Raw genomic sequence first — 25,931 nt, 5'->3', positions numbered from 1 at the left:
ATTTGACTTTACTTTAGTGTAGCAGCGTCCAAACCAGGAAAACACTGTTAATATTCATTATTATGATTCAAAATTTATGTTTTAAAAGATTTAACATAACTGAGAACATCACCTGAAATGTTTTAATTAAATTAAAGATATTACATTTCCTCTCAGCTGTGAACCAGAACTCTTGTTATCTGGATTCAGGTGCAGCTTGAAGGTTCATTCTTGTCCTTGAAAGCAGTTTTGAAAAAAAAAACCCAACAAAACCAACCTTGTGATGAAAATGTGTTTGTCAAACTACACTGAGGTCGTTTGTGGAAAAGTTACGCTTCTTGAACCTCAACCACAGAACAGAATAAGAAGCGCAGCTAGAACCACTCAGGCATTCAAGCGTAATAATATTTTGAAACCGTGTTAATGAAATCATCTATGCATTCAATGTGTGCATCACATTATCTCCTGCTCCTCTTATCTACATCTGATCATTTCACATAAAAGCAATCGCGCTGGTGAACAAGATCAAAACAAGATTTTAAACTTGTTCTTCGGTAACGAGGTGAAAAGCCTGACGGTGCCGAGCAGGGAGATTCCCCTCCTTCCCGGAAAAAGGACAGATTTTAACAGTTTGACTTCAGAGGAACACGGATGTATTTGACAGTGTGACAACATTCACATGATCAGAGGGAGTGTCTCTGAAAACCCCCTCTGTACTCTACCTGCTCAGCACCAAACACACAGACACAGATAGAGACGAGCATTCAGCCGCCTGCAGGAGTTGGTAGAGCTAAAAGAGAGAGTGTTGTTCCTACATTCATCAGACGGACAGAAACACGAGTCCAAATGAACGATGATGTTGCTCTGTGACTGCTGAAAGTGTAAATAATAATGTATGTCAGTGTTGTTTCTGCTGCCCCAAGTGGCCAAAAACAGAATATATATTATTATGTTTCTCTATAAAACCTTTTTTAGGAGGAAATATTAACTTTAGTTCCCCTGAAATGGGACAGGACATTTATAATAGTCTTTATTTAGTCATGTTTCTTATAACCAATTAAACTTTTCTTCTGATGCAGCAAAATCAAACTTTAAAAGATCTTATTTAAACAAACGAAGCAACATTATTGTTTAATCGGAGACGTGTTTCTGATGAATGTAAATCCAATATTCGCGCTGTTTTTGGTCTCCTGAGGAAAATATTTGGCTCTCAACTGTTCACCAGCTGACGAACGACCGCCTGCTGCTGACGTTGGTGCACAACGTTGCACGGAAACAGGAAAAAAAGGTGACACGTTTAAATTTGAAAAACTCACCACATCTTCCTTTTAATTTACAAAGATAATAACACAAAGACACTGTACAGTTAGCTTTGATTACTGCAGAAGGCAGAGCTGTAAACTCACTTTAAGAGCTCTTAAAAACTGTTATTAAGGCTCCTCGAGGGATTGTAACTCTTCACCACACCCGTCTGTGCACAATCACAGTCTTCACTACATCAGGGATGTTCGCTGATGTAGTCTCTATTGCTATTTTACACATGCAACATGTAGCAGAAGTAGTTTTTGAAATGGTTGTAGTTAGTAATACTAAAAAAATCAGAAATCCACAGTGTGATAACATCAGGTGTTAATATATAAATAATCTAACGGAGTGACAGATGTGCAGGTAAACCACAGGAGGTTACATTTTTCAAAAAGAGAGGGTTTTTACCCCCTGAATGCACCACATACATCTGCTCCTGTGTGAGAGTCACTTCCTGGGACACACGCACACCGATGAGGGTTATATCCGAGGCGAAGCTGAAGACTCGAGTGCGTCCGTCTGTCCCGTCTGCAGGAGCGGACCCACCTCCTCCGAGACCTCCAACCTCAGGGGCCGAAGAAAACCAAAAGCCACCTGCCTCCTGCTCGACATGGAGACACAAACAGAGGAAACTGTTCAGTATTTTTAATCGATGTTCCCACACTGTGACGAGCGCCACAATACATTCACAACAGAGCACAAAAAAACCCAATCTGAGAGGAATTTGAAATTCAAAACACATTTTTGTGAGATGAAAACTGCTGCAGACGTTTAGCCTGTCAAACATTGTCACTGCGGTCAAAACACACAATGAGAGCCTCACTCCTGTATAAAAAGGTGCAGTGTGTCAGCATACGCCCTCCCTGTGGCTGCATGATACAGCTAAATTAAATTAGATTTACAAATTTCTACAACCACAATAACAAATCGATTTCAAACTACAATCACTATAAATTACAATCGGTTATTTCTTCCTTTGTTGTTCCAAAATAAATGTGATAGAAGTTTAAATCCTCCTTTTGCTGACCCCCCCTTAGAAAACCACTGTTAGTCAAAAACACAACTGTTGATGGGTCACAAGGGGCCAGTTCAATGTGTGAAACCACAATAAAAATCCCAGTTTCTACCACTAGAGGGCAGCCGGGCCCATCACAGCAGCCTGTTCAACCAGGATTCATCCTGCTGCTGCTGCTGCTGTACTTTAACCCTGCTGACCCTCAGGAGTTCAACACGACAGCAGAGAGAGAGTTTGGAGCGGCTCCAACCTGTTGTCACTAGTTTCTAACAATAGACATGTGCTGAACCGCCGATAAGGACTTTTTATCCTTTAAACCGACAAAGCTATTGTTGGTGGTCCGTGATTTGTTTTTTCCTCTGTCAGGAGAATTAAAAAAAACCAGAAGGGAGATAAGCGGTAAAGTACACAGATCACAATGCCAGACGGAGAGTGAACACACTACAAACCCAGTAGACAGCAACCAGCAGGAACTGTTCTGTACCGTGCTGACAAAGAGGACGACAAACCCACGAAAATACTCCTGAAACAAAACAAACAGTCTAATATTCAATATTTGGCCCATTTGGCAGCCGGCTGAGCTCTATTGTGACCCCGGAAATGTTGACAACACCAGAGTTTTGTTAGAAATGTAGAGTATGGGTCAGAAACTGCAACATATGGACATTATTTCAGCAACTACTTCCCTGATTTGGATAATATCGGAGTGGGTTTTGGGGGTTATTGAGGATGCAGAGTCCATTTCTGACATTGTGGTAATGTTTCAACTCCCGGTGGGCTGATTTTTATTCATTTTGAGGTTATTTATATGTTTAATACAGCAGCAAAAATACAGGTTGATGACTGCTGCACAGTAAAAAACACCTGAAGAAATTTGAATAAATATTAAAACTTCAACATTATGAATGTATTATGCCCGACATATGGCAGTTTCTAAATGCTGCGGCCCCGTACTGTAACATTTATAACATAAAACTTTGGGTCAACTCAACATTTCTGAGTTCACACTGCTGGTAAATAGACTAATGTACCAAATATGTTGCAGTAAGTGTGTGTAAATTAGTTGTTTTAATGTAAATCTAGTTGTTAATCCTGAATTTAAAACCTGCCCACTAACAGAGGCTGCTTTAGCTTCAGTTATAAACCATATTAACTCGTGTTTATCTGTATTTTTCCTGATAAACAATGACTGAAGTTTTTGAAACAACTGGAAAGAAAAGCTGTAAGAAGCTGCTTCACTTACAGTTCAATCAGACATTAAATGTGTTAAAGGTTACACAATAGACGGGGATCCACGGAGGATAAGGCTGGCATTATTCTGCATTTTTCTTATTGTCAATAAATCTGTTGAAAAACACTGAAACCAACAATGTTAGTTTGTTTCTCAACACTTCCTGACTTCCCGAGCTCGTCTGCGGTTTTCAGCCTTAATCCCACTGGTTCCTACTGAAGACATAAATCTTTAAAAACAGGTCACAAATACTGACATGTTTAAAAAAAAAAACACATTTAAGCAACATTATTTTAGATTTGAGTATAAAGTAAATAGTGTAATCTGTTAGCTTTCACTTGTAGACTAATACACATTTGTTGCTTTAGTGAGTATTTAAGGCAGCAGCTGATGACAATGCCTTGTTGATTTACTTAATAAAGTAATAATTATGAATTACCTGTTTTATGTGCATGTATATGCATCAAATGTTATTTTAACTTTTAAGAGCTTCTGAGGAGCAGTTCTGATGTCGCTTATTGACAGTTTAAATCAACACAGCCTGAAATTACAGGTGGAATAATGTTTTATAGATCAGTTCTCACAGCTCGTTGTTTCTTTCATTATGAAAAGAGTGTATTTTATAGTAATAGATTTGTAAGGATGTTCCTTTGACTGTTTTCCCCCCGTCGATTAAACTGAAATTTAAACTTCAAGTAAGAACACTTGAAAAAGACAAAACTGAGCAAACTATATTTGATCAAATCTGAAAAACTTGTTTGTCCGGACTGATTGTGACAAACCGCAGCCGGTTAAAGTGAGATTACAGGTCGGTAGAGATTATGATTTATGGTTGACAGCGAGGATCCCGCTCCGTCGTTGTCTAAATATGTTCGACACAACTTTTAGCCTGAGGTCACAGAGTCATCTCACAGAGCAGCCCTCCCCTCCGGCGTTGGCGTCACCGTGCCGGTAACACGAGGGCTTCCACTCTCAGGTCAACATTTTCACACATAATGTTCCCACTGCTCACGTTACTGTTGCACAGTTTCACCTATACGACGTGCATATTTGTGAGTAATCCTCAAGTGCTGGAAGTTGATCTGTTTACGCCTCGTTTTCTTCTGGCAGCAGATCACAGAGGTTTTTTTTTTTGTTTTTTTCTTTCCTCGACTGCGTCCAGGTAGCGATAAGACACCACCCATTTACCGTCACTATCCAGCCTCTCACACTTCCTGTTCTGAGAAACAAGAACAAAAAAAGAAAACTGCAGAGTGTCTTTCCCTCAATCTTCATCTGTGATCTTGACACGCTTCCCTCTGGCTAGAAGTTTAACATATCTTACTTTTTTTTCAGTGAGCAGCTCATATTTTGTCTTTTCCTGCCCTTTAAAAACACAAAATAAACCAACAAAAACGTCTCTTTCACAATGAATGACTCTTGTTTCAGGGGCGATAAACCCTCTGACTCCACCACGCCAAGTCCTGACAGGACCACACTGTCAAATCATCACCATAGCGCCGCGCTGACTCACTTCTTGACGGTGAATCAGCCGACGCGCTGTCCCCGCTCTCACTTTGGTGATTTAGGCTTGCTGGGAAGACGAGGATGGGACCTTGCGATTTGGGACTCGCCACAATGACTGCAGGCATTTCTAAGAAGCCACAGCCTGTTTTCATCTGTGTGTGTGTGTGTTTCTGCACAGTATGGTCAAGGCTGTATTTTGTCTACTAGGCAAAATTTGAATAGAAAAAAAAAAAAGGGAAAAAGGCATAAAAGCAGGGAGACCAAAACAAAGTTGTGTCTGTAAAAACAAAACAAAGAGCTGAAAGACTCGTAGAGCTGCAGAGTCGGGTGATAATCCTCAGTTTGTAACTATGAGCGACTCATTTCACATTAAACTTTGATCAATTATTATTATTATTATTTATTAGTGCAGCTTTAACCCTCTGGAAGCGGACCGTTTCTTACTTTATCCTGTTTAAAATCGATCTCAAATTAAAAAAACTACAACAGCTCGAGCGTTCATTGTTCTTACGGCAGAAAGCCTCCATCATCTTTCTGGGTGATGATTTACATTAAGTGCAAAACTTTTATTTAAAATGAGCACATCTCAAAAATGTAAAACTGTATACAGTTCAAATAACTTCTGGAGCGTCAAGAAACAGTTTGTTGACGTTTCTACATTTAGAAATCTTTTGAATCACTGAGTTCTTATTTAATAAAATTTAATTATTATAGTTTATTGACTTATATAACCTTTTAGCTTAGGTTGTACAAGTCTTAGGGATATGAATCATTTCAAGAAATGACATCACAATAACCAAAAATACCAATGTAGGCGACTGACTCTGACAGTCTGATCCGAGTTTGCTGCGTTCGAGCTGGACAGACTCACTGAGAATGAACCTGTCAATCCCAAAGTATCCGTCTATTTCACACTAAATGGGACCATAATCTACAATATTAACATCATGCTGTATGGAAGAAACTTTAAAGTAGAGATTGAGACCTCAAACTCATAAGTAAACTATTTACATAGGGTGATTTCTCCATAAGACTCAATACTATCTGACTTCTGTTTTGCAGCCGATGTAGCTGCCCCCTGCTGGCCAGTAGAAAGACACTTCTGGCTTCACTTCACAGACTCTGTCCACTAAATTAAATACCGTGAATGTGTGTCATAAAATAAACACATGTGAGTGAGTGAGTGAGTGTTTCCACCTGAGTCGTCTCTCAGAAGAAGTTCTTAATCAGAGGAGTGACGAGTTTCACCCACAGCTGGACGTGTCGGTCCGGCTGCTCAAACGTGGAGCCGGACACCTCAGTGGAGCGCCGGTACAACGTCTCCTGCTCCTGAGAGGCACAGAGTTTAAAACACAGGTGTGTATTATTCAGTCAAGAGTCACACAGTCATTCATCATCAGCATTTCTGGCTGCGGTTAAAGGAAAATAAAGAGGGAGCCGACCTCCTGCAGCTGGCTCTGCAGTTCCTCGTTCTCCGTTACTATGGCAATTTGGGCCTCCAGGTCACGGTGAACTGAGCGGTAACCGAAATTAGGGGAGCCAATTAGAGTCAGGCAAGGCCGATCCTGCCCCTGGAGGTAATACCACAGACCTGCAGGAGAGGGAAAAGTAGAGTGAGCCAGGGAGGAGGTAATGCTTCAGAGAGCCGCTTCCAGCAGGGATTTCTGTCGGCCCAGACCACAACTAAAAGGAAGCACATGCAGAAATCCCCAGCGTTGATCCAAAACCCCAAAGTATGAGAGAGAGAGAGGTGAGTGAGTGTACATCCTTGTCCTGAGGCTACGACAGAATGACTGTACAAGCCCTCTTCTCTCACGCTAAATACCACTGTGACCACAAGAAGAACAGCAGAGCGGAGAGAGAGAGAAGAACAGTGAGAGTAATGTGCTTTATTATTTCCACCGAGCCAACAAAGCTAGCTTGGAACGGGCGAGCGCTCTGGCTTAGATCATAATCTCCTGTAAGGCACGTTGATGTGGGAGCTAGTGTTAAAACAATCAGTAAAAAAACGATCCACGGAAAGTTAAAAGTGAGACAGAAAATTACAATTACACCAATTATAGTTTTATTTTTCTGTTTTTGGACGTGTTTGCAGCCTGGGAACCAGACGGATCTGTGAGCTCACGTTTTATTTGCTCTGGCAGATTTCGTCTCCTCGTCTTAGATCCAGCCGGCCAATCACAACCCTTCATCTGGATATGGGGCGGGTTTTATATGATGACTGCACAGAGGAGCGCAAACTCAATGGCCCGCTGAAGCATTTTCGTACACAACAAATACGACGTTTGTGTGTTTTTATTGAATCCGCTATCACATGAACTGCACTTAAATCTTTAGTTGATCAGAAAGATGCGTGCTTTCTACTACCTCCCTGATTGGCTGTAGCTCTACAACTGAGAGTTCACTACGCTAGAAGACGCAACGTCAGCTTCCACGGTGAGCTACTGACTTTAAAACGTAATATCCTACAGACGTTTTTATAAAAAGATGCCTTTTCCCTCTTTTTCAAGTCTACATAACATTAACTACCGACTGTCGGTGGTTCTGTCTGTTTACAACATCGTGCTGTTACGTTTGTTTTCACTTGTTGGGACCAAAAATTCACGATCCCAGAGGAACACTAATGCAACGACAGTGAAAGAAAGTAAGAAAGTATCTTCTTTTTGTGAAGATTTCCAGCCTCGAGTCTTTATTGGACTCCGTCTAATCTGATAATTGAACGTTGGATGAGGAAACGGAGGAATAGCTGCTTCTAATTCAGCTCGGTCTCAGAGAGAGATTAACCCGTTCTGTCTGTGTTACTAAGAATAACAATGTCATCTTCCTGTATTAGCTACCAACATCCTGAAAAACAGCAAAAACTGCCACAAAATGTGCAACAATCTCTTTCTTGTGCAAGCGTCAAGAAAGAGTACAGGCTGTTGCAATTCGACTTACAGACAAAACAACTCCTTCTTTTAGATTGTCCAGTTAAACATGACCACAGCTTCTGTGTTGACTAAAAATTACTTCTGGTTGGTTAGAGCCAAACAAAAACACTGCTCCTCAACGGTGGCTCAGTGGCTTCTGAATGCCGTTTTCTATACATACAAATGTATCCGAGGAATCTAGACGTTTTTTGTCATATCTGATTGATGATTAAATATCACAAGATCAACCTTTCTGGGAGCATTAAGGGTTGATACAGGCAGGTATGTGTGCTTTTGTTTCATCCCACCTTTGGCGTGGAAGGTCCACTGCGATCTGTGGTACTCGTGCAGGTGTACTCTCTCCTGCTGGCCCAGCCGGCACACCTGGTTGTAAAACTGTCTGGCGATGTGGATGTAAGCCGCGGGGATCGCTCCGGCGACGCCTTTGGCTCCGAAGAACCCGTTGACCTCCGGGGAGGCGGTGAGGATGCGGTAGCTGGCTCCGGCCCCGAGCACCAACCGCATGTACGCCCGGGTCAGGTTGAAGTAACCCGATGTTAGAAACACAGTGGAGTCCGGCCCGGCGTCTGTCAGCAGGCGCTGGAGGTTTAAGAAGAGATGGAAAGTGAAGAAAGACGTGTTTCTAATCCCAGACACTGAAAAATAAAACTGCTGTATACATAAAACTCATTATAGAGCTCAGCAACATGACCTGAAATCTATCTGATTCTGTTTGTCACATTTACCTTAATAAAAATACATTTACTAATATGATAACATGCTGTTTTAATACAGCTGTGCATTATGTTTGCTCACCTTTCAATCTTAATTAATTACTGTATGACCGGTTTAAAATTGTGGATTTCTTCACTGGGGTTTGGTTTGATTTACTGGTTGAAGTTCTGGATAGACATCACTGGTGGTTGCAGCTATTTTCAGTTTAATTATATGAGATTCAGACTATTTATTTATCCCAAATCTTCCAACCATAGCTCATTATTTCTGCTTTTTATATTTAAAAAGATTATTGGTGTTTACTCTCGTCATTTACAACAGGGCAACGTTGGATAAAAATCTCCTCTCTATAGTTGATTTCATTTATTTTCTGATGTATAATCAACATCTCTCTTTACAGTTTCTCTTTACTTTATAACAGGAAAATGTTCTGTGGTCGGCTTCTTCTTGCAGAAAGAAACGACGACTTTCGGACACAAAATCTGGGTGGAAATCTCAGCAAGTCATCCCTTTGTGAAAGTCAAAATGTTAAATGTACGCTGAGACGTATTGATTCAACTTTTTATAGTAGTTTCTGAGACCACAGTGTGTGCTGCTGTTCTATTGAACTATAGTATATTACTCTGAGGATCATTTTATTGCCTTCATTCCCAGAATTTGTGACTAATAAACCCTGAATAAATGTCCAAATATTTATTCAGGGTTTATTAGTCACATGGTAGTTTATTAGTCACGTGTTTAAAACAATGTCTGCATCTAATTATATAACTTGTTATAAAAGGGAAGGAGCAAAGCACTGGAGACACTAGTGGATAAGAAAAGAGAATATTTAACAACATGGTCGAGTTTTATATATTAGTGTTAGACGGTCAGGTGTGGAGACTCACCTGTGTGACCTGCTCGTCCACCTGGATCCCCAGAGGTTTCATCTGCACCAGAGGAAACACCCAGGTGTCGTCCTCCCCCTCGCTCATCCCCTCGTCCTCCGAGTCCTCCGGCTGGCTCATGAGCTGCTGCCTCACGTGGGCTGCGTTCACCACCTCCATGATCCGCTTCCTCGCCACCACCGAGAAGTCCTGCCTGTTGCCTGGTTGCCGCGGAGATATAAAAAAGGTTTTGAGTGCACACACACACACACACAGATGAAGTGGGCTTCAGTGGGAGACGGGGTCAGTGCGATCTCTGGGTCACGGTGCTCTGAGTGTGTTTACAGTCACTTAGGAGCACGAAGCAGAGCGGAGGATGTTGATGGGAGTGAAAATACAACCTCAGATGTTGTTGGTTCTGACTGGATTCAGACACATAATAGGTTCAATCATCAGTTTACAAGGGTGAGACACAAAGCAGAGCCCCACGTAACGGAGACGACACACAGAATCTCTCCCCGCCACTTCTCGCTCCTCGCCGTGAGCGTGCTTATAAGCAAACAAGTAGCTTTGTTTTTGTTTGTATCGGTGATCCTGGAGTGCACAGACATAGGAAAGGTACATTTCTCCTCCACTTCAAGTAAACACTAAACTTCTTGTCCAAGGACGACATCACTTTTCCCTTCGTTGTCAAATTATTCCCCTCACACGCATAAAGTTATGACATGTCAACATGTCTCTGGTCAGTCCTGCGTGGCCTGTAATCCCACAATGCCTTGAAAATGATTGGGGCGAACTTTGGGTCTTTGTGTTTATGACGACATGCAACAAAAAAGGTCCCCACTTGGCCACCAGGACGCCAAAAGAAACTACAACACTTTATGGTCCAGTGTAACATTGAGGAGGATCTACTGGCAGAATATAATATTCATAGCTTTTTTTCATTACCTTAGAATGAGCTGTTTTTATCTGCAGACGGAGCGCGTCTTCTTCTACAGAGGTCACCATGTTGAAACCGCCATGTTTTCTACAGTAGCCCAGAACGGACAAACCAAACACTGGCTCAAGATTTTTCCTATACGCTTTGAAGGAGAGTATTATTGTTGAGTTGGTGGTAATCTGCAACTTCACAACTTGATGCCACTAAATCCTACACAAACACGTCCTTTAAAATCAACGTATGTCTTTCACCAGGTTAGCTGCTCCTAGCAACCGCTGCTTCCGTGTCAACCAGGAAAATGACATCGGCGGGACGCATCCATCACTTGCTACTGATTGGTTAGGGCAAAATAAAACAATACAACCCCTCTCGAAACACGAAATCAGCCACGTACACACTCACAGTTTAGTCCAGGGACGCTCATACTAAAGGCTAAATGCATGACATTCGTGGTTTTACAGTATCTTTAAACAAGATCATTTACAGACTATTTAATAGGTATTAACAATATTTTACACAAATCTTATAACAGTAACTCAACTATATCAGATAAAACTGCCATACATAGCAGTGTTCACATGTGAATCCCCTACTTCCAGCAGCCATGATTTAGTCAGATCCTCAGGCTAGAGACCACAGGAGGTGAGCGAGAGAGCAGATTTTGGGTGAAGCGTCCCTTTAAGCTGCACAGCAACAGTATCTGGTGGTATGGTACCAGTTAACTCTCCCTGAGTGACTACAGTTCGCTTAAGCTGTAATTTTGTACGTCGGGAGACCTCATTATCTAATAATCAGTTAAATCTTCATTCGTCATTCTTACTAATGTTGTTCATTCGAATTTCACCAGCATCTCTGTGTGTGTGTGTGTGTGTGTGTGTCGGTTCCCACTCCATATCATCTTCCAGCAACGCTGTGACATCACAACTCTATTCCTGGTGTTCGTTACCACGGCGGTCCAGTCCTGCAGACATGATGTCATTCACCCCTCAAACTAACATCCTGGCAGTCTGCGCTCCAGTTACGGACACACAGTACGAGTGTGTGCGCGCGAGTACAGTGAGAAAGATGGAGAGAGCTCTTGCGGTTGGCTAGCCATACAGCCGGATGTGAAATTGTCAGGATTTTCTCTACACACACACACACACACACACACACACACACACACACACACACACACACACACACACACACACACACACACACACACACACACACACACACACACACACACACACACTGACCATCATCTATTCGCCTGTCTAAGCTTTCAAGCTCCATTAGCAAAATCCATTGGCTCCTCTTGCTGAAAACGGGGCCGGTGCCATCGTAACTGAACATGAAGTGTCAAAACATGTTGGAGGGTAAACACCAACTATGTGCACACACACTCGCGTTCGGTTTCTTACCTTTGTACGGGTGCACCATGCCCTCCAACATGGTGACCGAGTCGTCGGGCTGCAGCTGCAGGGAAATGTCTCCCACGGCTTCCACCAGGTCAGAGAAGAAGTCGGCGACCTCCCTGCAGTTCTCCAGCAGCACGTAGCGGTCCTGTCTGTTGGTGAAGTACGAGTCGCTCAGGTTGGCCCTGAAAAAGTGAGAGAGAGGCAGATCAGAGAAACTTGACACCACCAGGTCGATATAGATGGAAGACAGGTGGTCACGCTCCCATGAGTCCTGCAAACATCAAAGATCAACCTACCCGTGCACAATGATCTCCCTTTGACTGCCAGTCAACCGCCTGTTGTGTAATTGGGGGGGGGACCAGCTTAAATGGAGTACAGGTAGCATGTTAGGCAACAGGTACGACCTTGAACTTGCTGTTGTTGAACTATTCAACCATTGTCCGTCAGAGGGTGTATGCAACATGTTGTGGTTAAATATTTTGAATTGGCTCTTCAGGGTTGCAAAACGGTACAATACCTTGTCCAGAGGATTTCATCCATGAAAAACCACATAAACACCATATTGGTCCAAAAATAGGATTTTGTTTCTGGTAATTACATTTTAAAAAGTCGAGGTTGTTTATATTTAAAAAGGCTACAGAATATATATATTCTTTCTGAATGGAGAATGCAACCTCAGTAACACCGGCTGCTACAGAGGTTGTGAGTTTCTCTTTCATTAACCCAGTTTAAGCTGCAACAGTTTCTGATGGCTCGCGCAACGTGCTTTCCTGCCACGGAGGAAATTAATTCAGGATGAGTGAAAACAAGTCCAAAGTGTCTCTGCACGTCTTTGCTTGACAGATGCTTCAGACCGTTTTTTCAGTGTATGAGAAATAGCTCCAACAGGCACAAAAACACACAGTATTCACGCACTGTGCCCTGTTGGGTTTGGAGCACGCCCAGCGGTGTACACTGAGAACATTTCCTAACAATGGCGGTAAACACCTTCACTTTTATAGGAATGCATTATGCAAACATAACATGGACCAAAACAAGATTAAACACAGGTCTTTAACTAGATACCAGCGATGTCTGCAATAGCTGCAAACAGTCGCCTGCTAACCATACTCACATGTTCTGGTCCTGTGGAAATATTTAACACACTTGGGACAGTATTTGGCATGAACCTTAACCCTGAACTTCTCACGGCTCGATCTGGAGTCCGAACACCTGCAGCATCTAATTTCCCATTGAGAAAACCGAGTGTTCTGCTCTATTTGCTAAACGCCTCATTTTATTTAAGTGGAAGCACTCTTTCCCATCCGCTCACACAATAGTTGGCTCACGGAAATCCTAAATCACATCAAACTTCTAAAATATATGATTTTCACTTACAGACGCCAGTAAATCTTTTGACAATACCTGGAAGCCCTTTATGGAGTATCTGAATAAGGCTCCCATCCATCTGGATGACAACTTTGTTTTTTGTTTTGATTATTTGTCTGATGAATGTGCTTATTTCCCTTCCATTTAACATCTGTTTTTCCATAGCTGGGAATGTAAAGGTTGGATGGGAGATAAGAAGTCTTGCTATTGTTTATTTGTCCTGTCTGGCAAATCAGAGATGAGTTCATCCTGACATCCTAGATTATTTATTGTGCACCCTTATGTTGCACCAGTATTGTGGACGAAAGTTTAGGCATCTCTTGACTAATAACATATTTTGTTTTTTTATTTTATTAAAAATATGTAAAAACAGCCTCTCTAGTATATAGAACATAAAACAATATTTCCAGCAAACATTAATGCAAAGTTATGTTTTAAGGAAAAAACTGAACAAAAGTAATAAAATAAATAAATAAAAACAAACATATGCGAGTTTGGACACGGTACATTGCGAGTACTACTTATGGTCCATATCTTAGAGAGACTTTGTTTACTTATTTTCAATTTTAAAAAATCAAAACATTTTGTCAACGAGTGCAAAAATATGGATGCAATAATTCTCGGACAACAGTGGGAAATGCATATCATTATAAATGATTCTGATTTATATTTATATATCGGATTGTAGCCGATAAGTTATTGGTCGTTTGTTTTATGAAGGTTTTTTGATGTTCTTTACTAGAAAAAATAATTTAACATTTGAAAAGCATTGAAAATTGTTTGTTTTTGTTGTGTTAACAAAAATGATGTCAGTTATATTTGGTTGGCTATGAAATATTACATCATCAATCTTTGCTCACTACATCTCAGCCTTTCTTACCCTGTATAAACATCCATCCAGCATAGAGGAGAGAGGACTTTCTGTCTAGCGACCAACATACCCGCTGATGATAACGCTGTCGTCAAACAGGTAGACCTTGATGTGCTGGACTCCGATGGTCTCGTTGAAGCGCTGCGGGACCAGCAGCCGCAGCAGCCCCCTCAGGTCTGGAGTGTGGTACAGAGACACCCGCATCTGAGAGGTGAAGCGCTGCAACAACGGCAGCAGCATCGTCCTCGAGTTAATCTGTCCTGCAAGTAAAAAGAAAAATCACACGACACAATCAGGACGACGAGCGAGGTGCTAGCCAGCGACAAAGAGATCTCACGGACAGACAACAACCTCGGGAGCCGCGTGTGTAGTCCAGCAATATGTTGACTTTTAGATCAGGAGCATGAATGTTATCCTGTGAGCGTTGTAGAGCTTCCTCCATACAGTCCACCTTAACAAAGCAGAAGACAAACACCAGAAGATGATTAAGGTATGAATGCACTTTAACATTATTGGACAAAAAGGATCAAACTTGATGCACCAGAACCAGAGAAATCATCTTCATTTATACTTTTTTCTCACCGAAACCCTGAAGCCTACATTTCCCACAATGCAACTCGACTGCAGAGAGTTTGTTCAGAGGTTCGGGTTTGTTTTGCTGGTAGCTTCTTCCTCAAATACGAGCCTCAAAGCAGAGATTAGGAGCTAAATTTGCTTCTTTCTACAGATTTTGTTCATCAATCAAACTCGCAGTCTTTTGCCTCAACAGCTGCTGACTCAAGTGACATCACTTGAGGTAATTTATCCAACTTCGGAGCTCCCTCTGGAGCCACAAAAAGCTTTAAAACAGTCGTATTACAGGTGTTGGGGAGTACTAATCTGTATATGAATCAAACGTGATGTGAAGAACTGGTGGATTTCCTCTAACAGAACAGATTGCTGACTTGTGGGAAAGTTTCTCAAACAGACACTTAAAGTTTCAGTGTTCAACCATCGACTGCACAAAGCTGTCTCAAATAGGACTAATATGTATAGCTGAGACAATTAATCACTTAGTTGATCAGGAGAAATCTAAAATCAGCAAACATTTTTAAGTCATTTATTATATGAAGATTTGCTGCTTTTCTCAGTTTCATATGTTTGTAAATTTAATCTTTTTGGGTTTTGAAGCATTGGTCGGACAAAACAAGACATTTGAACACGTCTCTGAGGACTTGTGATGGTAATTTTTCACTTTTTTCTGTCATTTTGCAAACTAAACATTTGATGATGATGACAATAATCATCAGTTGCAGTCTGAATTTGGAATAAATGACTCTAAACAAACATCTGGAACTGGACTTTAAGCTGCTCAGCTGTCTTCATTCCAGCAGAAAACTTCTGTTAAAGACATTTTACTTTCCCGTTGTCTGTAATCTCTGTCTCCTTGTTTAACAAACCACAAACTGTGGTTTGTTTTCCTCTTCAGCAGGTGACATCTGTTGTTATTCTTGTTCTCTGGATGCCTTAAAACAAGGTGGACTAGATATTACACTCCTACTGCTTTTTTATTTGTTCCAGGATGGAACCGCAGAAACAAAGTAATAGATTAATGATCACTGATTAATTGGCAGGAGACAACATTTATCAAACACCGGCAGCCCTTTTATTATCGGTTTACTGAGCGTGGGAACTCAAAGAGGAAATGGTTGCTCTTCAGAGGGCACTACTGGTAGTAAACGTAGAGTCTTTATTTGTGTTGAGCTCAGCCTTTGTTCCCCACCTGATTATTTTTATTTTTTTCCTACTTTGGCTAAATTGTGCATCTGGGGCCCAAACACATTCATTTACGTCACTCCAGAGTGCCTGTTTGCATGCCAGTAAAACGAGTCTTCTTTCCAGCAGAGAGCTCTTTTGGGGGAAGTCTACTCCACCGACACTTCCAGCTCTGCTCCGGACTGAAATGTGATCATGAGTCGGAGCGCCGGGAGACACTTATGAATGTGCTCATCCTTTGAAGCACAGAAGCAGCATTCAGTTATTATGCTTTGTAAAAGACTAAACACCCACAAATCCAGAGAAAGATGTTCGCCCTCAGTGACTTATAAGTCAATCTTGAGCATTTAGACTATGGGTGTTAAATTACTGGTCAAGGGGCCAGATCCGGTCTGTGAGACAATTTCTTTAGTCCCCCCAGCTTTTTGTTTTAGAATAATCAATTATTTGATAGATTTAGACAGAAATAAAGGACAGACTGTCTTATTTTCTTTAAGTTCTTGTTTTATCTTCAAGGTCATTTTAATTCCACAGGTTTTATTTAGTTTTGTTTACATGCATTTTTTTTATCCTTTGTTGTCTTTTAAATGTATTTCTTATTGATTTATTTGAAAGAGTATGTATTTACAATTTAGCGATGCAGCAGAGATTCTTCTTCCCTGTCAAAACCTGGTGCCTACATTACCCACAATGCAACCTAACCACAGACACTTATGGCAGTAGATTCGGGATTATTGTGCCAATGTATCCTCGAACTGCTGGCCTCAAGCAGAGATGAGGAGCGAGCTGCAGAGGTCCGTTAAACTCACTTCTTTCTATGGATTCTTTCAAACTTTCAAACTGGTAGTCGTCAACGGAAACGGACTCAAGTGACATCACTTGAGGCGATATCAGGTGTTTCCTCTGGAGCCACAAAAAGCTTTTTAAACAACCTTTTAAAAACGTCTCCCGTCAATAGCTAGATTTTCTAAAGCCTGAAAACTGAGCCAAGAGCAGGTGCAGAAGTCTAATTGACTTTAATGTTACAGCATGCTGAAAGGTAATAACGCCAAAAAAAACCTAGCTTCTAAAGATAAATACGGCTTTCTTTAACATTTAGTTTATTCTCAGAGCCTGCACCTGTGCTTAAATAAACACAGTGCGACTGTCAGTATCAATCAAGCACCCTTTGTGCTGACCCTGGGACCGGGGGTTGTGTTAATACATCCAGGCTTTACCTGCAGTTTGCATTCTTCAGTCTAAACCACAGACCTGAGCTGTACTGCTCAGCTCATTGTGTCCAATTACAACGAAACCTGGGCTTAAAAAATAGAAAGTCACATGGACTCAATGCACCTTATTGACTCAACGTTTCTAGTAATCCATCATCCTGTGAGGTTCCAGAGTTTGGCAGCAATCACAGCTGATCCAAATGCTTTTATCTGTAATTAAGCATGTTTGACTTGTCTGTGCTTTTTTTTTTTCTGTAATTCTGCTGCTCGTACCCGGTCGAAAAAAAACCAACAAACCCATGAAAAACAGCTGGATGTGAGCGTCAGTCCAGACTGTGGTTTGTTCTGGGTTAATGTTGTTATGCTAGGCTTTCCAAGCATGAAGAACAGCAGGCTATCGCATGCCAACACTGGTCTCCTTCTTCCCATAAACCCTTGCATTTTGGGGTCATTCCTTGTAGTTGGCCAGGAGTACGTTTTCATTCCGAACAAACCCTCACTGCGGTTTCACTTGGAAGACAACACTGACTCACATTTTCTGGCATCTCTGACCAGTTATTTGGCACACGCTCGTGTTTGGATGCCATTGTTCTCACCTGCCCAAAAACTTTTAAAAAAAAGGTGTTGAAGAAGAATCGGCTTCTCACACATTGCAAACAAAATAATAAAAAACCACCACTTTTTCTCACCAGCTCCTGCTCCAGCTGACCTGTTCCCAGATACAACGAGGCCATGACCACTCGCCTCTGTGCAGTCTTGATTCGTGCCTGAAGCGAAAAAGAGAAGCAAACAAACAAAAGGTGAACTAGTGTGTGTGTGTATGTGTGTGGGTGTTTGTGTGTGTTTGTGTGAGTGTTAAGAATCTGCTCGCAAATGTCTGATAGTAAGAAATGATAGACAGTAAACAGAAGGTACATTTCCTGCCAGTAAACATGCTTATTCTGCATTAAGCAAACCACACACACACACACACACACACACACACACACACACACACACACACACACACACACACACACACAACACACACGACCTTTGAACTACAATAATACATCATATTTTATTCATTTATTATATTTTTTATTGCTAATCTTAATCTGGAAAGGAATTAAATACATATAGTGGAGTAAAAAATTTCAGACTAAGATACAAGTTTAACGTAGATTAACTCCACTTTTTCACAACAAGCACATGAACTCATTTTGTTCTCGTGCGTTGCTGCTTTGCATCCACCCGAGTCATCGTGATACAACACCGAACGCCAACCAGCCCGGTGACAATTAGAGATGGGAAACAATAAAGCACGTGTGCCAAAAGCGATAAATGCAACAATGCAATGCCATTCAGAGGGAACCTTACTAGCTCTCAGTGTTATGGGGAAGTCATTAAAAAATAAAACCAATGACAATCACACCCATTTACACACCCCTGTAACATGTTTTTACACAAATTATGACTCACAAGATACATTTAATGCATGATGGCTTTCAACAAAGACCCGTCTGAGGAGATCAGGGCTGTAAACTCTGTCTTAGTGTTTTATTTTAGTTCATTTTACTGTCTTTGTGTTTGGTAATGTGTTTAGTTTAATGGCTTTTTAGCTCATTTTACTCTCTTTAAATAGGTTCTGTTTTATTGTAAATTAATTATTATATGAGGTATTTGTATAAATAATTATATCTGGGGTCAAAAAGATCACAGAATCAGACACACAGGAGATAAATTATTCCAACATTAGTACCACAGAGCTTATTTTTCCCTGAATTCTTAATGTTTAAGTTAAATATTGGCTTTGTATGGAGGGAAGCTCCTGCCTGTCTGCCACAACAGCAGCATACAAACCGCAGCAAATTCCTGTTTCTTTGTTCCTGTAAAGACTGAACCGGCTAAAATTAGAGGAAACATAAAAGGATTCCAATGTGGTGACAAACCGCAGGTGTGGAACTACGCAAAGAAACTAAAATATAAAACTCCAGTTTGTAACTCTGCCAGATCTTTGATTCAAACTGTAAATTTTGCGCCTCTCTTTAAAAACAGCTGCAGCTGATTCAGAAGGCTGCTGAGGAAGTCTTTACATACATATAAATACATTTATGACCTTCTGCTACGTTATGAACCGTTCGGACCCCCCTCAGGTCACCTGTTTTCTGCCCCCAAAGTTTCATGCACAAATATCTGGAACAAACTCACAGGAAACGGCTGCAACTCTCACTTCTTTTGAATGAAGGCTGAAGACTTTTCCGTTTGCTCCTTTTATTAAATCAAATTTGAGGCTTTTGATTACACTGCACTTAGAGCTGGGCGATAAAGCCTAAACACACCATATCCTGGCAATGTGAAACACCTCCAGCATCACCCTTCTGCTCATATTCATCTCAAACTCTCCTTCGTTATCTTACTTAAGCCTTTTTAATTGTATTTAAATCTCCTCTCAAATCGTCTTATGTTGCTTTTACATTGTCTTAAATAGTTTAAGTAAACCACTTTGAGCTGCCTTTCTTGTTGAAATGTACTAAACAAATAAACTTGAAGGGCTACTGAATGATTCACTAATGCAGTAAAATTAGTTTTAAAGCAGATTAGTTGTAACGTAGACATGTAGAGGAGACAATTAACTCCTGTGAGCTGCAGCGTGATACTCGCTGCCAACTCTGGCGTTGCAGAGTAAACAGTCAGAGCCTGCTGGGAAAACACTTAAAATACCTAAAGTACTTTCTCTGCCTCACTTGTTATCCGTCATTATACATGGAACATCTGTGAAAAGTCAATATTGGCCGTTTATTTTGTTTCAATCAACCAACACTTCCGTGACACGGACCTTCATGGCCTGGTAGAACTGGTCAGGTGAGGTGAGGATGTGGATGTGGGTGCCGGGCACCCGGAAGGCGGGTACGTGCTCTGCCATCCATCGGAAGTGGGTGCAGAGACCGTCTGTGCCCTGAGCTCCTGCCGACCCGGTGGGCCTGGAGACACGTCTGGGAGCCGGGTCGGCTTCAGCCAGGAGGGGAGCCAGCAGCAGCACCGAGGACCTGGAGGAAGCACAGAAACATTTTTAGACATTGTGAGCGCTAGCCAGCCGATAGACTGATGCTCTATGATGATCTTATATTGACCTTCAGTGTAAATGTATCTTGATAGCTCCTTATAATTTACTATTGTTGGTTATGTCACACATTCACTGTCATTAGACTCTTTTCAGATCCTCTTAGCAGCTTAATTCCTAAAAAGAAACTAGTGACTAATTTAGCAACTTATTCAGACATTCAGGGAAAAGGTGAGAAATATATTGTATGTATACACAGATCAGCCACAACATTATGACCTCAGGTGAAGTGAATAACACTGATTATCCGGTTATCATGGCAGCTGTCAGTGGGTGGGATATATTAGGCAGCAAGTGAACATTTTGTCCTCAAAGTTTTGGGGTTTTAGTGACTTTGACAAGGGCCAAATGGTGATGGGTGGACGACTGGGTCAGAGCATCTGCAGCTCTTGTTCCTGGTCTGCAGTGGTCAGTAACTACCAACTCTATTAGAAATAAAGAAGAAACTCACCCAGTGACTAAAAAGAATAATAAAAAAGTGCTTGTGGTTAAACACACAGGGTGATAGAAATGTTTTATTCAGATAAGTTCAGGGAACGACGAGCAGAACTTCTATGACGGACCAGAATGAGTCAATGAGAGTTGAATTTCGGGACAGTTGCAGGACACCGAGGGAAAAAAGTTAATTTCAAGCCGCTCTACGGTGGAAAATAAGACTCGTGTCTATGGATGTGTCTTGCTTCCAGTTTGCCTGGAGAGACATTGTCAGACAAAACGAGACAGTTGTGCCATCTATCACAGAACAACAATACTTTCTTAGGTAACTTGTTTTTGTACCGTGTTGCAGCCGCCAGCGGACTCTCAAGTGTCAGGCCTCAGAGCTTCCCATGAACACACCTCAATACTATAACATATCACATGACACTTAACATGACAGGGAAGCTCTGCAGACAACATCTGCCAAAGGTTGGTTGGTATTTTTTGGGTAAACTAAGAATGCAGCTAACGATTAGTATCATCATGGACAAATATGCGTATTATTTTCTGGACTAACTGTCAGGAAATAGTGAAAAATGTCCTTTATGACTTCCCACAGCTCAAGATGACGTCATTCAAGGCTCTAGTTTTGTCCAATACCAAAAGATATTTAGTTTACTATCATGAAACTAGCAAATATTTGGAATTTAATCTTTAAAAAAGAACAGAAAAGAACAAATTTCTGTCGAACAATGATTCGATTCATTCAATCTTTAAGGACACATAACCCTGAGAAAGTTTTATAGAGTGTCTAGTTGTTCTTCCTCAGTGTCCTGAATTTCACCAGAACACCACATCCCCCTTTTGTCTCTGCTATACAATCTCACCATTTAGTCTGACAATGCAACCACATTAAATAAAGACAGGCTGGAGTGTGTTAACCTCAGACGTGACTGCAACCGTCAGAGGCTGATTGTCAGGAGTCAGTCGACTGAATTCCTTTACATTCACTGGGATCAAGTTTCGCCCAGAACACACACAAGCACACATTCACGTGGTTTACAGTTTCTGGTTTTGGCGTCTACAAGAAGTGGGAGTCACATTAAAAACAGAAAACATAGCTCAGGGCTTCTTTCCAAAGCCACTGTGCTGAGTTGGAAGATCTGCAGCACAAGGGGGATTTCTCCGTTGTTTGGGATTTAAGTCTTATCATAAACACGCATATATAAAGAGTGATATGATAACCAAAAAAAAAGATGACTTCCTCATACCCATACAGATTATGTATTTTATAGTGGTGCAAGACATCCAATTTGGTAACCGAGTTACGTAATGGGACGGACCTTTCAGCTGACACCTAAGCTTTTACAATTTGCTGGAATTGGTCGAATATAAAGACAGTACGATGGGAGATAAGGAGCATATCAGGACTGAGACAAGCAATATAAAGTCAACGATTACCTCAAGCTACAGGTAGCTGGGAGAACTTGCGTCCCTAAGCACTAACGCTGAGTCCTTGCTGCCTGTCATCTCTCTCTCTCTCTCTCTCGTTTCCTGTCTATCTTAAGCTGTCACTATCCAAATAACGATGAAACAGCATTATAATAAAGTGCTTCAGTTCTGAAGAGGCGCCCTGCCCTACAAATCTCGTTCTCCGAGTTTAAGAGAGCGTGTTTTTTTTTTTTTTTTTTACAGATGCCAACAAATGTCACATCATCATGACTTTTATTTTTTAAATTTAAATTTCTGACGCAAAAACATCAATCCTATATCATATCGCAATATCTGTCAAAATAAATCACAATATGATGTTTTAACCACATTGTCCAGCCCTATAATAAAAAGAGAAAACTCAGAGGTGGATTTGTTAATCCCCCAGAAGGGTAGAAACAAAAGGAAAGAGCTGTTGAATGTCGTACACTCAGTATCAAACATGCTGTAATATGGTTAATGATGCTATATAAGTAAAAGATCAATCCAGCAGCGGAGCGCATTACAAAGAAGAGCAATTTCATCGCCTGAGATGAAGTTAACAGCAATGAATAGAGGAGCTGTTTACTTTGGTATGCGGCTGCAACACATCCCTCCTGATCTGAAGCATGTGACAGGAAAAAAATCAAATAAAATGTTGTCTGCCTGTCTGTCTTCCTCAGAATCCAAATTCCCCGAATGGGAACTTCGCTTTGCATCCTTAAAGGATTTCCTCATTCTTCTCAACGGATCTCGACTCATTTAGCCCACCGGAATAACTGGTTTTATTCTGCTTTTATAAAGTTCTCTTAAGATGCAGAACAATATCATAAAATTAATTTAAATTAAAAAGTAAAAGGACCCAAACCAAGAAAAACTGACCAAAAGTACATAAAACTACGCGTCTACATGCTTCTGGCCATAAACTGTATCATACTGTGATATTAATTAATATAATTAATGTATATTGATGTAAAGAAGTCTTCATAATTACTTTAATATGAACATAAAAACCTAGTTAACAGGTTACAGGTTACACACATTTTGTATCTTTGCTTTGTACTCTATTAGGGGTAAAAGGCCCGGAGGACACGATGCAAGAAGAAAGTTCTGGTAAAAAAGATAAGTAGATAACAGATTCTTTATTTAGGCTCCACGCCCAAAACTTCCTTTTCATAAACAGACCAATGATGCAGGAACTGCACTTCACGCTTATTTCCCCAAAACAGCCTCAGACTCTTCTGCGCTGTTTTAAATTCTGGTGTTAAAACGGCCTCTTTTATTCTCAATGGACAATTTTTCACAGACGACTTGACTCAATAGAGCAAACAAAGGGTGTAAGATTATACTCATTTAATTCTCATTATCAGTCATAATCTGTCGTTTAGTTGACGTTCATTTGTTTTGTCCACAACCCAGAGAGATATATCCAGTTTACTTTCATAACCCAAAAATAACAAACTTACTCAAACAAAGGGAATTCTTTTAGTCAAAATCCTCTCAAATTGGGGATCTGTGGTCTAATGTTCTATTGTCGGGGACAAAAACGAGTCAGGGGTCCAACTTTTTAACAACAAACGGTCATAAAAACTGTGGTTTTCACACAAATTAACTTCATTCATTCGGCCTCATAAGTAAGAAGTTTAAATAAAGTATAAATATATTTTATTATGAAGTAAATTCATCTTTTAGAGAAAAAAAAAACCCAACAACATCACTGTTTTATGTCGATTAAGGTGGAACTCACTTGATTATCATTTAATTCTTTCTAATTATCTGTTTACATTTACTTTGTATATAGGCTCTTATTATCTTATTATATGTATTTATTTTCACATTTACTAAATGTATGTACCTATACATTAATTTATATTCTATATATCGTGTTAGATATTGTATATAAGTACTATTTCTGCAACGTTGTGTGAGTGGAACAACTTTATTCCACCAAATAATCAAGTTTTAAACTAAATTACACAGCTGAGTTTGAGCAGGGGCTAAAATAACAAACATTTCCAGGATATTTGGTCATTTTAATCGATTTCCAGGTGTTTTAATGACTGGAAAACTAGTCTGTAAATCTCCAGGTTTTCCAGGACGATTAATAAAAATAATTTGAGTATAAAAATAATTTAAAGATTAATTCAAAAGCTGACAACTAGACGATTAATGGATTATTTCCAGGTGTATTAGGCTGGAATAAAGTCTTTATTAATGTTATTACACCTGAGCTGTGACCACAGAGGACAAAAGGTGTTTCATACCAGGTGGCCACCACACCTGTCTCTCTCTCTCACCTGTCTGTCTCTCTCTCATTTAACCCGCAGGTGTGCAAATCAATCAGATCACCTGTGTAACGGCAGGAACACAGGTTGTGTGTGTGTGAGACAGAGAGAGAGAGACAGACAGGTGGTTAAAGAGAGAGAGACACATGTAACCGAGGAGGAACATCGTGTACCTTCCAGTTTTCTATCTGTAGAAGATAACGGACTTTAAAACTCGTTCATTTTCACCCAGAATAATCATTATGAACTGCTGTGTTTTACATTTTAGGACTCAAAAGATAAAATAAATAAAAATAAAAGTGGGATCCTTTGACTGACCGCGTTAGCATTAACCACATTAGCGTCTCTAAACAAGTGTTTAATGGGTTTTATGCTCCGTGTCTGAGCCTCCGCGGATGAACCGAGTCTCCTACCCTCCTCTCCTGTCCCGTGTGCGGAAGAGTCGGTCCGATATTCGGGTGAACACCCCGGCGACGGCCGGTGTGTACACAGACTGCACCAGCCTCCTCCAGGACATGGGAGCCGCCATTGCTGCAGCAGAGAGACTTTGAATTAACTTTATTGACACAGACACCCTGTGTTAGACAGTGAGAGCTGCACTGAGCAACATATTTGGTTATTTAAACACGCAATAAATCCAATAAATTATATATTAATGATTGTTTATGTCTGTTTATGTTTTTTAAATGACCTCTAGTGGTCAACCTGCAAACTATATCTTATCTTATATAAATAAAGTTAAACTAAACATTGTGGGTTGATTTGTATATTCACAGGCTTCTGAGTGCACTTATTGGAAACACTGTGGTTGAACTTTAGCCCCACATTACCTGTTGAAGGTGTGTCCTCTGCTTTCCACATTTCCCGTCTGCAGAACAGTGTTTAATGTCTGAAGGTGTTTGTTTCAGCCGGCAGACTCTCAGTTCCTCTCAACAGGAGAGGACCTTAAACCTGCTGCACACAGTGGATGCACACAGTGGATGCACACAGTGGATGCACATTATTGTACTGCAAACACACTATTAGTACACCAGTAACTGTCTGTTATATTACTTTTATGGTGTCCTTCCCTTTGATTGTGCAGGAAAGTCACCAGTTTCTCATCTCCAGTGAAAGTAATGAGTAAAAAAATTTAATTTTCAGGTACTTGTACTTAACTTATAGTGATTTTTCTACTGCTTTATATTAATACTCTGTATCTCAGAGGGTAATATTGTAGTTTTTACTGCACTACATTCACTTCGCTCCTCTATTAAAGCGTTTAAAAACCTGTAATGGGCTTAAATTACCCAACAAATACGTAATAATAACCTCAAAACCAATAAAAAGAAGGACTTAATAAAAGCTCAGATATAACATGAGAATGCTGCTCACACTTAAATGCACCAGTAATAATAATTAAACAATATTTATAACATTTCCATTCTGCGTAATAAGTTATACTTTTACTTTTGATACTCTTTGTGCATTTTGCTGATAATAATAAAACTTTGTATAAACTGTGACTGTGAATGCAGCACTTTCTGCCTGTGATGGAGTATTTTAAGGTCAGGATCCAGCAT

General features: G+C 40.6%; 1 protein-coding gene across 1 annotated transcript; it reads right to left on the bottom strand.

The window, feature by feature from the left end:
- Positions 1-1,275: 1,275 nt before the first annotated feature.
- LOC127373195 (CDP-diacylglycerol--glycerol-3-phosphate 3-phosphatidyltransferase, mitochondrial) lies at positions 1,276-24,923 on the bottom strand. Its single transcript, XM_051417422.1, has 11 exons — positions 24,783-24,923; positions 19,913-20,123; positions 17,784-17,861; positions 14,480-14,579; positions 14,199-14,388; positions 11,893-12,071; positions 9,568-9,767; positions 8,254-8,545; positions 6,479-6,627; positions 6,234-6,365; positions 1,276-1,885 (listed from the first exon to the last, which is right to left on the bottom strand). The coding sequence occupies exons 1-10, from the start codon at positions 24,896-24,898 to the stop codon at positions 6,246-6,248; spliced, it is 1,635 nt and encodes a 544-aa protein (XP_051273382.1). The 5' UTR covers positions 24,899-24,923; the 3' UTR covers positions 1,276-1,885; positions 6,234-6,245.
- Positions 24,924-25,931: the final 1,008 nt, after the last annotated feature.

This window comes from Dicentrarchus labrax, unplaced genomic scaffold, assembly GCF_905237075.1.
Source record: "Dicentrarchus labrax unplaced genomic scaffold, dlabrax2021, whole genome shotgun sequence".
NCBI lineage: Eukaryota > Metazoa > Chordata > Actinopteri > Moronidae > Dicentrarchus > Dicentrarchus labrax.
The sequence above is the reverse complement of the archived record's forward strand: the minus strand, read 5'-3'. Positions and strand labels throughout refer to the sequence as shown.